The following is a 17,444-nucleotide window of genomic DNA, read 5'->3' on the forward strand; positions in this document are numbered from 1 at the left end:
AAAAGAGATCAACTGGTGGCAGCGTGTTAAAGGGCATGTTGGGATACTCGTGTGAGCTCTGTGTTTGGTGAAACAAACAGGGTCCGTGGGGTAAATGCCGCAGTGTATACTGAAGAAATTCATCCAATCATATCTTGGAGGTTTTAAAATTATGTGAAAAAGCTTTGGATCACAGTGGTTGATTGCAAAACACACTACATGTCCTGCCTTGACTAAAGGGAAATTAAAACATTTATCAACGCTAAACAACAACCCCCTTCCATCTGCTTTCCCCACATTGTTAACTGTTCAGGGCATTGCCTGTTTGGGAGAGTGGGCTGACTAATATCTAATTTACATGAGTCTGCGTTATCCCTGATGGAGGATTTCCTATTTTTTTGTCGGCATTCTGTTTCCTCTCCATAATGATCTTCCTTGTCACTGAGTGTTATTAACACATTTCTAATTGTTAATTAATTTGTCTTTCGCATAACCTTCCTGCTATTTCAGTTTGCCAGTGTTTTGACCTCAGTTAATATGGCTGGGGATGCCAGATCTTTTGCATGGCTCTCTGTGTTGATGCCAAACTAGGCAGTGAGTGTGGTCCTTCAGCTTTTTTCCCCCTTGTGCCTCCTTTTCCCCCTTAGGAAGTCTTTGAATAACTGCTACTCAAGACAGCTGAGTCTTGTTCAGTCTATAGCATTTGGCTTAGTTTCATATTTTGGCGACGGCTCTGGCAATTTCATTTCTTCTCATCGAATTTATATTAAACAGTAGTCTTTGTTGCAATGTAGTCTTGGTTAACAGGTGGATTCTTTTGTAGAATCTTCTGAAAATAAGAGAGTAGTAGTGAGTGAAAGTGCCAATTACAGTGAATGTAGGCTGACTTCTGTTGATTCAGAGATGTTTCTGCTGTTGAATTACAGTAGGACTTTCTTGTTGTTGGTATGTTCTGTCACATTGTTTCTGGTTTACGGAGAAACAGAATTAATCACCTCCAAAAGCTCCTGCATTAACAGCTCTACTCAGATTTTGTAAAATAAAAGTATTGTATTGAGTCAATACATCTCATACTAGGTCTTCCTCTTTTCTTATTGCTTTTCACATTTCTTAGCAGTATTATCTCATCCAGTGAGTCTTCTTTTCTTATATGTCCAAAGTACAATAGCCTCACTTTGGACATTTCAGTTTCTACTAAAAGTTCAAGACTGATTTGATCTAGAACCTATTTGTGTCTGTGAACATTCATAAAGCTTTCCTCCAATATTAGATTTCAGATTTTCTTGTTACCTTCCTTCATTGCCTACTTTTTACATTTGTACACATTCCTACGCCTGAGGATATTTTCTAGCTTCTTGGTTTTAGATTCTAGCTTCTAAATTTGAATCTTTTTCTGATTTCTGGCTGCAGTTTCTATTTTGTTTGATGTCTGAACAAAGGTATAGAAAATCTGTAACAATTTCAAATTTTCATTGTTAAATTTAACATTTTGTAATTCTTCTGTAATCTTAATCTTCTGCTATAATCATGTTTTTGCATTTTCTTCTTTAACCTTCATCAACGGTTGTTTTGAGTCATTTCTGTTTTCTGTCATCTGTATATCTTCAATTATTGATGTTTCCTCCACTAATATTTATTTATTCTTCTTCTGAATCTATTCCAGTTGTTCACATGATACTCTGTTCATACAGATAGATTGATAAGCAGAATAGATAGGGAAATAAAATAAGCTGTAATCTCTTTGCCAATTGGAAACCATCCTTTTTTCTTTCTCCGTATTCTGTCCTAATCTTGTCCAGACTATAGATTACACACCAGGGAAAGGACAATCAAATGTTGTGTCACATCCATTTTTCTTACTGTAGCCCATAGTTTTTAATGATCTAAACAATCTATGAAGCACATACTTGCTTTCTTCTGAAACTGTTGGGTACAGTAGAGTAGTCAGCATATTTGTGTAACATGATCTCTAATGCCTCTTCCTTTTTTGCACCTGACATTTTTTACTCTCTACTACATGGTAAACTCTTTGCTGTAGAATTGAGCATTACTTTGCACAGGAGATTTGATTGATTGGTATTATAGTTACTGTAAACTTTGGTTTCTCTTTTACTAGGATTGGAATGTATGTTGAATGTTTTTAGTCATCATAACCATCATTCAAGTCTGTGCTCCAACTAGTAATGCTGTAGAACATGAAATTGCTTTAGTTTCCCATGAAAGCAAAGTGATGTTCAAAGTATTGGCAATAAACGCTTTTACCTTATATGTAGTGAGAAATGCCTGATGCTCAAGCTGGATTACAAAAGGGAAGAGGCACTCAATATCATATTGCAAATAACTAGTGGAGTGTACCAAAAAGTTTCAGAAAGAGATGCTTTATAGACTGCAGCAAGGACTTTTCATGAGAAAATATGTGTTGTTCTAAAGAAGTGGGTGTGCCTCATAACAATAACAGCAACAAATTTCTTTCTGAAACTTGCACAAAAGTTTTCAGTTTCTTCCTCTTCATCATCAGCTGTTAGAGCACAGAGTTGAATGGTGGTTACATTGATAGGTTCCCATGAGATCTAATTGATATTGTTCCATCAGATCATGTATTATCACCCTTAAACGCTGGTGCTACATCTTTGTTGTTAGAACTGCATTGTTTCTTTTGAGTTTGTCCTTTCCAGAGTAAAAACATTTTGCAGTTATTTGATTGAAAAACGGCCTGCTTCAGTCCACTTTAGTTTGTTCATCTCACATATTATCATGTTTAAATGTTCCATATCTTCTTTGACAATTTTGAGCTCACCTGGGTTTGTACTTCTCACATCCTTTGTTCCAAATATATGTGTCATGCAGCATTGAACTTTCCTTTTGCCTTTGTGTGCATCTCTTACTAGAATAATTTTAACTCTTCTCCCAGTCCTATTGCTTTCACATACACGTTTGATAAAGATGCAAGAGGACCTTTTCTGTGGCTGCTTCCAGGTTGTGAAATGCCCTCCCTTAGCCCTCCTCCCTTTTGTATACAGTACTTTTGTCAATAATTGAAGCCCCACCTCTTCAGGAAAGCTAATACTGAGTCCCTGCTGCTTTGTTGCCTTTTCAGCTGTTTTTAAAGTTTTAAACATTTTTGAGTACGTAATGGGCTTTTAATTCTTGTTGTAATTTAATTGCTTTGTAATCTATGATTTATTGTGTCTTTACTATTATTTGTTTTAACGCTGAGTCATCTTGGTCCCCTCATCAGGAAAAGGGTGCCCTACAAATGATAGAAAATAAATAAAGTAATCCAGTTGCTTCATTAGATACACTCCTATTAATACATATTCTTTGTTCTTTCCAATAGCTGATTGAAGATCTTCCTATCTAAAAGTTTCATCTTTGTGAACTATCACCTGTTTTATTTTGGATTGTTTCATCATAGAGTTTTCAAGGCGTCAGTTTTCAGAATTCTAAGAGTGTTATTTCAGTTGTCTATGAAAGATCCATTGCCAATGTCACCTTTCACTCTTGCACCTGCCCAAGAGTTTCCTAACACCCATAAAACATTTGAATGATAGATCTTTGGTGCTGGTGCAGTTGTAACTGCTGAAAAGGATAGATGCATCCAAATCGTGGTGCCTCAGCTTTGACTATTCCTCCTTTGGTAACCCTACTTGCAGTCTAGATGTGTAATTGACTCTAGCCTCCTTTGGAGTATTGCTGCCAGTTTCCCTGGCATACTCAAACCTCTAACCATGTTAAAATATGCCTCTAAGATGGTGACAAAATTTTTAAACTTCTTGAATGTGTTTATTGTAACCTTACTGTCCAGTTAAATGGACAGGCTTTTTCTGTCGCAGTATGCAGCTACGTATCTGTTTTATTTGAATGTGACTGAAACACTGTGTTTAAAGGACAGCTTCCATTATCTGGACTCCTCCTGTACTCTGTATCTTGGATTTATTGTCCTCAGATCCTTCAGGAGAGAAGGTGCCTCTTTATTACACCTAAGATTAGATTTGCTGCCATAACATATTTGTGTGTATTTCTAAAATATACCGTACATAAACAAGCAACTTCCACTTTTTAGAAGGGATGAGTGGAAACTGGTAAATTAAGAGGATAGCTGAGGCTTGTTTCATGCCATGTTTCTCAGTAGGGCCATAGCCTTATGAGTTAGTGGTACTCCAGTTGTCTAGACGTCTCCTTCCAGAAACCCAAGCCAACCTGTTTAGAGGTAAGAGAGGGTGGATATTATAGCCCCAAACATCCAGAGGGCCAGAGGTACACCAGCTCTGGGAAATGATAATTAATCATTCTACATGTAATCAACCCATCCCTTGATTAGTTGTTAGTACCAGCTGTGGTAACATAAAAAATTAAGTTCCGAATGTGGCCAACCTAAGCAGAGTGCTGTAACAAAATAGAAATGTTGACAACAGCTACACAACTCATGTAAATGGTTAAAACATTGTTGCAAATACTTTTCTGAGAGTGTTTCATCCCATCTCATCCTTCTCTTCCAGCTGCCCTACCTACCTGATCGAACTCTTCCTCCTTTGGTCCAACACATCTCAGAGTTGCTAGTTTGGGGGAAGGGTGCTTGGACCCCAGTGCTGGCTGGTTGCCAGTTATAGTAGAATGTGGCATGGGCCATACAGTACTTGGCTGCTTGTGAAACCCAGCCCATTAGTTCTGCCTTAGACTAGAGGAAGCTGTGTCACGTGACAGGAGGTTTATCTTGGATAGCAGTTGTATGAACACTTTAAAAATATATGCAAGAATAGGTGATACCATTACAGACCACTAAAAACAATCATGCAATATGTGAGCTTTCATGGGTAAAAATCACCACTTCATTGGGCTCGTACCAAAAGTTCTTGGCAAGATGGATTTTGCCATGAAAGTTACTCTTAGATCTCTTACATATCAGTATGTACAGTAGTTTAAAATGTGTATTTATCCCTAAAATATATTTTTTTAAGATACAGTAGTCAGTTAGCCTCAGATACGGTAATTCAAGTGAATCTAAAAGTGACTTAGTAGACTTGAACTGACCTCTCCGTGAAAAATATTATTTTTTGTTGGCTGAAAACCAGTAGTCAGTCACAAATAGAGTAGACTCATTGAATCAGTGGAATGTATGAAGGAATTGACTCACCAAATCTCCACTGATGTAATAGGCCTACCCTAGTTTTGTCACTTACTACTGGGTTTCAGTCAGTGTATTTTTATATCCTGTGTTAAACTCTGAGGAGCTCTAGGGTCTTGCATTCCACCTTTATCCTGTGAGGAAGAATAGGTGGTGAGGCAGACTGTTCCAAGGCTCAGCGATGAGTCTCCCAAATCCTAGACTGACATGCTAGCTGCACCAATTACAGTATCATACTCGTTCAGTTGACTTCATTGGCCCTATGCAGATCACAGTTCAAAAAAAGAAAGAAAAGAAGAGGACAGGGAATTGTATTTGTGGCTTCCACTGCATGAACTCCACAGATGTATGGGTTTTTTCTGCACAGAATCTGTTTCCATGAACAAGGTGTACCTGCATAGGCTATTGCAACATGATAAGTAACTTGCACTTTTATGGGGGTGAAAATTACATGTGCAATATGTGTGTGCCTAAACTCTACAAAGAAAGCGTATTAGTAGTCAGTAGAGTGTAGGACTAGTGGATATGACTGTGTTTCTGTCATGTACAGGATGCCAAGAACTACCTCTGGGTAGAGTGGGCGGCATATAAATAAAATAAATAATAATAATAATAATCATTTGTACAGACATGGTCTCTTTCCCCATTTAGAATGAATACAGACTGTTAGTTGTTGAGACTTTTCATTGTTATCACTAGAGCAAGGAGCCAATAGATCCTTTCTAAAAGCAAACCAGATTGTCTCTGTAGCCAGACAGTAGCCTGACAGGTAAAAAGGGTGAAGAAGAAGCGGAAATAATAAGAAACAAAATAAAGCAGGGTAAATTTTGCGAGATTTGTCAAATGGAGAAAGAAGATAGGAAAAATGTTTTAGGAAAAAAACAAATATCTTTATTATCAACCTATCTTAATGGCAATATTCTTTCTCTTTAGTGTACTGTGATATCATACCAAAATCAAATGAAGCTGCACTGTTAAGCCTACATTGTTGTGGGTGAAATTTCAGCTAGCGTTGCAATCTTTCATGAATTCCCAGACAGTTTAGATGCAACCAGCAAATGCTATTAGGAGAAACCTATTATATTTTGTTGGGAAACCAAAGTGTGATCTCTATGAAATGTTCTTCTGAGAGGGTAGCTGCAGTTAACAAGTAACAGATATGTCTCACAAATCTGACAGAATCTAACAAACTGAAATCTTATTCCCAGCTTGTTTTTACTGCATCACATTTCTCTGATTAAAGGGTGAAGAACAACACTGTCCTTTTGAGAAACCAAGCGAATAATGTTCTTGCTCAGACCATTGCCCTCAGTCGCTAATTTGCTGATCCTCTGCAAGCAAAGGCCAACATTTCTCAACGTGAGTCGAAATGTAGGATTTTTAAAAATAATTAAAACAAAAAAAGATACAGAAAAAAAAGACCAAACTCCCTCATAACTTAAAAAAACCTTGGTAAGATAACACCACTTAAACAATACAATAATAGATAATGTGCTCCCCTCCACCAGGGCCATCTGGAGACATGACCATTTTTTCTTCCATTGATGGAGCCCCGTTCCCCTTCCAAAACTGCATGAATTCTTTCAAAGGCACTTATATTAATACAAAATTGATAAAATCTATGCCAGTGTCAACAAAAAATATTCTTATCTATCTCAACCTTCTTTAATTTAATATTACATACTAATTTATCATTAACAGCTACATTCCAGACTTCTTCTTATCTAATAGAAAATCATAATTTTCCAGTTCCTTGCTATCTTTAATCTTGCTGCTGTTAATAAATTTGAAATTAATTCTCTCATTGCCCAACTCCATTGCTCTTCATCAAATATTAATAAAACAGCTATGTTAGGGTGAAGCTCTATATTTAATGTAATTATTTCTTTTATTTCCTTCAACTTTTATTTAAAAACTTTCAGAATGTTAATATATTCCCTCGTTCCCACCACATATGGAAATAAGTACCTACTTCGTGACATCCTCTCCAATATAAATTAGAATATTTTGTATTTATCTGATATAATTTCACAGGACTTAAATATCACCTCCATATTAATTTATTTTAAAAAATTATTTATCCTTATAGACATAAAGTTGAATATTCTTTTACCATATACGGTATATTTTTCTGCATCTTGGTACATTCCTCCTCCCAAACAACATTCCCATATTACTTTAAGAACATCTTCTTGGTTCCCTGCTTCTATTAAATCTTATAAATTCTACTTGTTATCCCTTTCATTATTTTATTTTTGTCTATCTTTTCCTCTTGTACTATCATTTCTTGAAATCTTGCAAGCTTCTAACCCATTCTTAGTCCATTGTTCTAATTGGATAGGATTATTATTAATAATTATTATGATTGAAAACACTATCCTGGTTTAATCCTATTAAAGTATCCTATTAGAGTAGACCTTTGGTCTAGATGGGATAGAAATCCAATGAATGAATGAATGAATGAATGAATGAATGATATTGTTTGCTTTTTTGTTTTTGGAATCCTCCAAACTCCATTTCACATTTCCTGCAAATTTTTCCAGTTCTGCAACTGGAAAATAATGGAGCAGTTAATAGAATATAATGGAGCAGTTAATAGAATAAATAATTTTCTATACTTCTTCCAAATACTAACACATTTTTTAAAAAACGGTTTTCAATTTTATTAGCAATGCTCTCACTGTTTGTTTAAAAAAATATTATCAAGGATCCCACCAATTTCTTGCAATTCCAAACTTAACCATATTTTATCTGAGAAATAATTTCAGGTATATTTTTCATTTGATTAGCTATAATGTATACTATAAACATGTATTAGGAAATCCTAACCCTTCCTGTTTTTGAGATTTATACCATATCTTCTTATTAATTCTTACTTTCTTATTTCCATTACAGAATTCCTTAATCATATTTCTCAGTCTTCCAGGTCTTCTTCTGTATCTTTTATTGCTAACCATAAATTAAAAAATGAATTTTAGCTAAAATCTTAATTTTACAAACTTTTATTCTACCAAATCAAGGAAGTCCAGTCTCATCTAACTTCTTTTTAATTTTTTCTTTCAATTTATAAATTTTTCCTCTTTCAAATGTTCTAAATTATTTAGAATATTTATAAGGTAAAGGTAATAGTTCCCCTTGACATTTAGTGCAGTCATGTCCCACTCAAGGGGGTGGTGCTCATCCCCATTTCCAAGCTGTAGAGCTAGCGTTTTGTCCATAGACAGTTTCCGTGGTCATGTGGCCAGCGCAACGAGACATGGAACGCTGTTACCTTACACACCATGGTTGTACCTATTTATCTACTTGCATTTTTACATGCTTTCGAACTGCTAGGTTGGCAGGAATACCCAAGTATTTAATAGATTTTTGTATATTAACATCATTCCCCCCTAAGTATCTACTTTTTCTCTTTATCATAGTTAAACAACACTATCTCTGATTTTGTACCAATTAATCTGTAACCTAGTTATCTCTCCAGATTCTCCCAAATGTAGTTTAACCCAATCCATAACCATAAAGGTGTTCTTTATTGTTAATACAGGTTGTTGTTGTTTGGTCATTAAGTCATGTCCGACTTTTCGTGACCCCATGGACCAGAGCACGCTAGGCCCTCCTGTTTTCCACTGCCTCCCAGAGTTTGGTCAAATTGATGTTGGGAGCTTCCATGACACTGTCCAACCACCTTGTCCTCTGTCGTCTCCTTCTCCTCTTGCCTTCACACTTTCCCAACATCAGGGTCTTTTCCAGGGAGTCTTCTCTTCTCATGAGATGGCCAAAGTATTGGAGCCTCAGTTTCACGATCTGTCCTTCCAGTGAGCACTCAGGGTTGATTTCCTGCAAAATGGATAGGTTTGTTCTCCTTGCAGTCCAGGGGACTCTCAAGTGTCTCATTCAGCAACACAATTCAAAAGCATTAATACTTTCGTGGTCAGCCCTTTTTATGGTCCAGCTCTCACTTCCATACATCACTACTGGAAAAACCATAGCTTTGACTATGCGGACTTTTGTTGGCAAGGTGATGTCTCTGCTTTTTAAGATGCTGTCTAGGTTTGTCATCACTTTCCTCCCAAGAAGCAGGCGTCTTTTAATTTCATGGCTGCTGTCACCATCTGCAGTTATCATGGAGCCCAAAAAAGTAAAATCTGTCACTGCCTCCATATCTTCCCCTTCTATTTGCCAGGGGGTGATGGGACCAGTGGCCATGATCTTGGTGTTTTTTTTATGTTGAGCTTCAGACCTTTTTTTGCTCTCCTCTTTCACCCTCATTAAGAGGATCTTTAATTTCTCCTCACTTTCTGCCATCAGGGTGATTTCATCTGCATATCTGATTTTGTTGATATTTCTTCTGGCAATCTTAATTCCATTTTGGGATTCATCCAGTCCAGCCTTTCGCATGATGTATTCTGCAAATAAGTTAAATAAGCAGGGAGACAATATACAGCTTTGTCATACTCCTTTCCCAATTTTGAATCAATCAGTTAATACAGGTACTCCTCACTTAATGACCAAATTCTGTTATTACTGTTCTTATGACTAGGTCATTAAGTGAACTGGTTGATAAGCTAGAAGCAATAGTAGTATATAAAAGGGTAATGAATCACGTGTCATTCAGAAGGGGTGTGGCAAAGACACCAGCATGGATTTACAAGAGTTGTAAAAGGTCATAAATCTGAGTGGTCCTTAAACAAGTAGGTTGTCAAGTGAGGAGTTCCTGTCAAGTATTATCAACAAATATACTAATCTTAACTTCATCCTTAAACCAATGCCATGAATTAATGTATATTCTCTAATAATATTTGCTAACAGTTCTGTAACTAATGTGAACAATATGAGCGAAAGGGGACATCTTAAAGTCCCCAAAACTTTGGGTGTTTTCTCATCTGAAGGTTAAACTGGTGTGTGTCTAAATTGGTATGTGATGCTAGAGTAAACCTATAATTACTATCAAATTCCTTTCCCACAAGTCCATGGTGTTTCTACAACATTTGCACAGGAGCGCAAGTAGATTTACACCCTCTTTGTTCGCCTTGTGCTTTTCACAAAAATGTGTGTTCTACGGGAGCAGATGATGGTTTTGATTGCAATTGCTTTTAGTTTTTTTGTTTTTGTGAGGGATGTGCATTTCATTTTTTTAAATGTTTATTTGTTTTTTGGGTTTTTTTTTACGTACCATGAAAAAGTTTCATGTTTCAGATGGCCTAAAAATATATCATATAAAATAAACAGCATGAGTGTCCATGACATTTTAAAGTCTGTGTTTGAATAATTACATCTTGGCTTTAATAAGATAAGATATGAGCAGACCTTTGGCCAGGTATGTAGTCATTCTGCACTAGTGAGAAAGCAAGCTATTAACTCCTCCTGCCCATTTTTTTCCAAATTGAGAAAATTTAGTCAACGGCTGAAGAACAGATTAGGATACAAAGATATGCTGACTCGGATTTGGCTTAATATTCCAGTTTGTTCCGAAACTGTTCAGCCAAGTTTCCAGTGTGAAGGGGATACACTGTTGGTTTAAAAACAACAACACAGAATTCTCTTAAATAACTGCTATGTTTAAACATTCCTCATCTTGTTAGCTAGACTTAAACAGACACCTATATTTGAGGCACATTTCCACATCTGTATTTCAAAACTCATAGCTAAACATGCTATCTTTATAAAAGTTAACATCACTAGACTTTTTTCACTAAACTAAATCACTAAACTGTACACTTTTTTAAAAATTGCATTTTGTATATTTTAGCCATAAATATGTTTTATGAGCTGGTCACTCGACCGTAATAAATAAAACAATAAAGACTGTTTTCTTAATTTGCCCACTTGATCTAATAAATAGAATGGAATACAGGGGATGTTGCAGTTGAATACAGGGAATGTTGCTTCCATAGGAGGCATAATTTTAAAAAAAGCTAACTGGGAAAAGTTTACAACAATGGTAGATGCAGCTATGGGTCAGATTTGCCCCTGAATCAGAGAGTTATGATAAATTTGTAACTTCCATTTTGGAACATTCTCATGCCTCCATTCCAAGAGGGTGCTGGACCAACTAAATTCCAGGTCCCACTCCGGAAACACAAGCTCTATACTGTACTTAGATTTTATTTCACACTTTAAAGAAAATTCTTTTAGTAACCATACAGTAAGAGCTGAGAGAATTTGACCCTGACTCTTGCAGAAACTAAAAGAGCTCATTGGGCAGAAACTATAACAGAGCTTGACATGGGTAAAGAGTAGCCAGAAAACTTGGATACTACTGAAAAGACTGTATCAGAAGATCTGGCCATATATTATCAAAGCTAACCAGCTGTAACCAAACCTTTTAAAAATACACTTCTGTACTTTCCATCTTGCCTTCCACATGCCGCAGGTTTCCAGTGCCAGAGGATACAAAGCAGCCCTGGAGCATCACCAAGCCGCCACCATGCTTAACTGTAGGCAGAGTGTTCTTTTCATAATATGCTTCATTCTTTCTTCCTCCAGAGACATACCGCTGATCCATCGGGCCTAAAAGTTCCAGTTTTGTTTCACTGCTCCACAGAACAGAATCCCAAAACCTCTGGTGGCTTATGTATCTGATTTTGAGCATGTTGGAGCCAACTTTTCTTGTGCTCTTGGGACAGTAGCGGTGTACGTCTTGAATGGAAACCTTCTGCATTTAGTATGCGCCTTAATGTGCAAACTGAAACCTCAGTGCTTGTTGCCACCAAGTCTTGCTGCAGGGCTTTTGCAGTCACTCGAGGGTTTTTCCTCAACCTGTCTTATCAGAAATCTAGTTTCAGCTGTTAATAGCCTTGTTTTTCTGCCCTGGCCAGGTGGTACTGTGACCACTGTTCATTTAACTTTCAGCTTGTGAACTATGCTTCCAGCCGTGGCCCTAGGAACATTCAGTGCCTTCGCTATCTTTCGCTATCTGTTCTGTGCTTGTGAATGGTGACGATCACTTCTCTTAACTCTTTGGACCATTCTTTTGACTTAGCCATATTTCTAACACACAGCCAAACACGATACTCACTAAACATCTAGCCAGTTCCAGCTCAAGCACACCTGGTGCAACTAGTGAAGCCCTTGATTAGTTGTGCCAGGTATGCATAAGACAACACCTGTCTTGCATATCTGTGTTGTTGTGAGGGATTCTGTTCAGGGGGATGAATAATGTTGAGACTGCAGAATTCATTAAAATTTTATGTTTTCAATTGAATTTGAGGAAAGAGGAAACCACTTGAAGCATTCGTGGTGTTGAGCTAGTTCAATTGCTTTTGTTCATTGCAAAGAGCTGAAAGCCTGTAAATTTTGACACTAAACCTGATTTGCAATGGAGGGTGAATAATTTTGATTACAACTATATATGTTATATTGTAATGGAAAATGATGCCAAAAATAATCATTATCTGATTATCAGTTAATTTAGAAATGTTCATCTGGGTAGTTATAGTTGATAACTTTGAGTACTTCTAATCATACCAAGAAAACTGCTTGTGTAAAGACAAACAACACATTCCTAGAGAGCCAACAGTTTGGAAGTAAAGAACATTAGACAGAGCCACTGTGGTTTTCTAAACAACAGTGTTAATTACGTGGGAGAACATGGTTTGATGTTTAAGATGTTAAAACACTAGTTTTGTGGCAGAGCTAGTGTATACAGGCTTACTGAGATTGGTGTGTGTTGGAGAAATTTAAAATAATGTCCAGAATCCTGTCAATGCCTGTAGGAGGTTCAACGGTCTGTGGCTAGTGGGTGAGATGCTGAGGTTTTTTGCTTCCCCCCACCCTGATTAATATGAAAATTGTGTATTCATGCCTGATTTTATGAGCATCAGACGTAGTTCCCCCCCTTCTTCTAGACAAAGCTTGACCTACTTTTCCTTCATTATATCATATATAGTTATTAAACTGGAAGGGAAGATTGTAGCACTGGGATGTTTACCTTTTCTTTTCTCATGTAGTGTCATGTTCTCCAGACGTTGAACTGATTCAGATGTCATGGAAAGTCTTGGGTTTGTCATGGTGGGAAGAAGCTGCAGTGAGGCTTGGGCTCATTCCCTTCCTGGTCTCCGCTTCCAGTCTCGCATCTTCCCTGTCTCCGGGTCCCTTGTGCCACGATCACAAAATGGTGGTACATTTTTTACTTTTTCATTTTAAAGGACAGCATGGTAGTGTGGCAGCTGATCTCCTGTGGTTGATCATTTTTATGTCTTGTAGGAACAAACGGACGACACAATACATGATTTTAAACTGGCTTGTTTCAAACAACATAGTATGATAAAGATGAATCACAGTTTTGTGGATTGGATCAAAACAGTGAGTTGTGGTTAATCAAAGGCCAGTGTCCTGCCTGTCTCTTGTGCCTGTGCCGGCAGAGGAGAAGGGAAAACAGAACATGGGAGCCTAAGGGTGTTGCAGCTTGTTCCAGCTGTGATAAACAGTGATGTCTGCATTTGCTCACAGTGGGTCTGGTATAGTAATTTAGAGGCATTTTGCTGCACAGTGTATCACCATGACCACCAGGTTCTATAGTAGCACTAGGTAAATTTATTTATTTATTTATTTATTTATTTATTTATTTATTTATTTATTTATTTAATATCCCACCTATCTAGTCAGCTCAGACCACTCTAGGCGGCTAACAATCAGCAAATAAAAATAAACAGATATGGCAACATAAATAGTAAAAAGCTTACATGATAGGAAACCAGAGAAGGTTTCTGATTGTTTTCCTTCATTCACGGCTTCCATAGTCTCTGACCATCGGCAATATCCCTTGGATATAATGAGTGGTGTTTTGAAATATCTTGAGGGCATCCGATTACCTTCTGCTGCTGTGCTGATGAAGATTGTTCCTCAAAGCCATTATTAAGCACAGGTTCTTGTGTCCAGTCCAACTCTGGATTAAAAAGGTGAAGGGAGATCAGGAGCTTTGAAGTTGCTAAGCAGGAACACCAATTTCTGTACTATGGCAAATTGTTTCTATTTCTATTTTTCTAATTATTTTTAAAATTTGCATCTATACATAGAAGTTAGCATATGTATACTTTATGAAAACCCATCCCCACTTTCTCCTTCTGTGATGTACAGTATTTATTCTCTTCTGGTGATGTGCGTTGTGTGTGAGTGGCTACTGTACCATCTGTAATCTGATGTCTGTCACCTCAGTTTTCAACAATTAAGTGTGTCACGTATGTGTAGCTTAAATCTGTGGCGTAAGGTAGCCTTGAATTGTTCTGAGGAAAGTTGAGGGGTGGCAAAAGGAGCATCTTCAAAGGAAATAATAATAATATAGACTCTGTGGATGACTGAATGCTTTTCTAACATGATTAAAATTTCATAATTTAGTGAATTTCCTTCCTGAACCCTTTTTTGGATGGACTTTGTAATATCAGTTCTTAAAATCTGTTTCCCTAACCTTCTTCTGGTTAGTGATGAAGAAGTAAATTTTGAAGTCAATGTTTTCATATGATTGACCTTGTAACTACATATCAAAAAAGAGTCTAGAAATGAAGGCAGCTGCATTGATCAATATCAGCAAACCAATTCCAACAGTTTTGATCTTTACTGTGATTTGGTATTTTGTAAAGCTGATGCATCATAAAAGCCTAACCAAGACCGAAATACTTTACATTATAGTAGGGGTAGCTGGTAACAGCCTTTTGTTGCTGGGAAAATCCATTTTCCTGCAACTGCAGTTGTGTTCCAAGGGGACAGGGAATTTGAGAGGGAGCAGCAGGTAAAATGATCACACTGACTAACTGAAAAATAATATCCCAGTGTTCCAGCCCTGCAAGACGTGGCTTTACGATACCACTGCTCCTTATTATTAGATTGTCCACAGCATTCATCATGGGCAGGTAGAAAAATTCCCATGAACCAAGTTTCTCTTGAAACAAGGTTGAATTCAGTTCACCTTATAGTTAGCACTTCAGATTCCTTTAGACTCCTGCTCTTTCAACTGGAATAGTTTTAGTGGCAAAAGGACAGTAAACTGTTCTCTTTTAAATTGAAGTCTAAATTGGAATCTCATCAAATCCTGGAGTCTTTAGACGGTGGTGGAGTAGTAAGTTTGATAGTCCAGGTGCCCAACATGAGAGTTCCCATAGACAATCCCTCTCTCATAAGGAGAGTCCAAAATTACAGGTTGCTTCATGGGTCTATATTTAAAAGAGAGGAGGAACAGACAGGTTTTCTATCAATTTAATGGCTCTTAATTGCTGAAGGAAGATCAAATAAACTTCATATATTTTGCAATATAAAAGAGATCGTATACAACAATATAGGGTTCCTGGGGGAAATCCTTATTTCTCCTGGCTACTGTCAAGATTGCAGCTAAGCTCAGGGAAAGTGGTGGGTGGTGCTGTACGCTGTCCACTACTCGTCGAGTTGTGGAGCTTCAACAATACCACAAGAACCAGTAAACAGGTTGTGTATGAATAATTAACTTGAGCTTTGGATAATTAAATTAGGCCAGAACGGTGAGCGGTACATATGTTTTGCTGCCTTTGTGGGGAGCCTTTTTAAAATCTTTTTTGAAAAATCATTTAGGCCTGCTAATCAGGTTTTAGATCTCAGCAGATATTACAGACAATTTGTATATAATGCCTTTCTCTCCTTTGTTATAGAACTCCAAGTGAACTGTCTCCAGTGTAAAAGAGACCAAGATGACTAGCTCAGCCCGGGAGCATCTCCTTTTTGTGAGACGGCGCAATCCTCAGCTACGCTACACTTTGAGCCCAGAGAACCTCCAGAGCCTGGCATCTCAGGGCACCGTCCCTGAGAACATGAACTTGCAGCGTGCCAATAGTGACACTGATCTAGTCACCTCCGACAGCCGCTCTAGTTTGACTGCAAGCATGTATGAATACACTCTTGGGCAATCTCAGAACCTCATCATTTTCTGGGATATTAAAGAAGAAGTGGATCCCACAGACTGGATAGGACTTTATCACATTGGTAAGCAAGAGCAGTTGTGCCCTTTTCCTCCTCCGTTATTCTACTTGTCGTGAACAAACAGAAAAGCTTGGGGAAGAGCCGTCTAAGATCAGATAGCGCAAGGTTTCCTAGACTCCTTCTCTCAGTCTAGTGCCTCTTACAATGGAAGGTGAAAATGAGTTCCTCATAAACAAAAGTATGGGTCTGTCTTCTCACAGAAAATATCCCGTGTTCCAATTGTTTTCTTAAATCCAGTTGGTTGCAGAAATGCAGAAGACATCTCCTTTGTATTTTCCGCAGTACACTATTAGAATTTATTTGTTTTTCTCTTGGCACATTGATGGGGACAGACGTAAAATAACTTCAAAATCATAGCGATGTTTTTGAGTTTTTATGAAATTCTGGACATAAGGTGTATTTTTCTAGCATCAGAGGTAACAATTATTTATATTGTATATTTACCAAAATGTAGAGTTCTTAGGCTATAAACCTAAACCTATGCAAGATTTAGGAGTACTCTTAATACCTGTGCTACTGAAAATGCCCAGTTACTATAATAGCTTCAAGGTTTCTGAGGAAGACAATGCTTTTCTGAAAAATGGTTGTTTTTGAAAACTAAGTATAATATCTTTTGGTATATAGGAAACATGCAGATACTTGCATTGGATAATGGATCCACCGATATATTTACTGTTCTGTGTGCCATTGGGAAAGCTGGGAGATTCGAAATACGTTGCATATATGCTCACTCACATACTGTCAAGTTTTTTTAATTGTATTATATTTTTACAATGGAGTTTGAGACATTTTGGGTTGGTTCTTCTACCTCAAAAAAGTTCCACTGGATTGGCTTTGAGCCCTATGTTTATTCACTTCCGCCAACATAGTGTCCTGCAGACATGCTGGCTTTCAGCTCCCCTCGTTTGTACATGGTGAACATTGTAGTCTGTCACATGTGGAAAGCGCCAGATTAGGGGTGGCTGAAACGGATATGTCATGAATCGACAGCAGTTTTATTGCATTCAGTCATTCTGTTTAATGTTTAGCTATATTTATGTGCTGCCTTTCGTATACTGTAGTGAGTTGAAGGTCGCCTACATGGTTTTTCTCCTTTATCCCTAGAACAGCCTACTGAGGTCTGTGAGGCTGAGAGGGAGAAAGTGGCCTAGGACATCCAGTGTATTTGATGTTTGTCCTAATCTAACCGTGCAATCAGTATTACCACCGTGGGTCTCTCAAATGAAGCACTTGGAGGGAAAGGGGGCTTGGTGTCATACACAAATCTTCCTTTTTGTTTTTTTTTTAAAGGATCAGTTTGACCTGCAGTAAAAACAAAGCATTTGCACGTTTGCTTCTGTTTCTCATTTCTGCAAGTGCCGTAGATTACTACAGCTTGCCAAGTTAGGCATGAGAAAGA

General features: G+C 37.5%; 1 protein-coding gene across 2 annotated transcripts in view; it reads left to right on the forward strand.

Annotated features, from left to right (window-relative positions):
- The window catches only part of HECW2 (HECT, C2 and WW domain containing E3 ubiquitin protein ligase 2), a 226,834-nt gene that overhangs the window by 41,849 nt on the left and 167,541 nt on the right, over nt 1-17,444 (forward strand). For both annotated transcript variants that reach the window (XM_072979546.2, XM_078380164.1), the window contains exon 2: nt 15,718-16,048. In XM_072979546.2, the coding sequence (XP_072835647.2) occupies nt 15,757-16,048 (292 nt within the window). In that variant the 5' untranslated portion in view covers nt 15,718-15,756. The remainder of the gene's footprint in view (nt 1-15,717; nt 16,049-17,444) is intronic.

Source organism: Pogona vitticeps, chromosome 1 (assembly GCF_051106095.1).
Source record: "Pogona vitticeps strain Pit_001003342236 chromosome 1, PviZW2.1, whole genome shotgun sequence".
In the NCBI taxonomy this organism is placed as follows: Eukaryota; Metazoa; Chordata; class Lepidosauria; order Squamata; family Agamidae; genus Pogona; species Pogona vitticeps.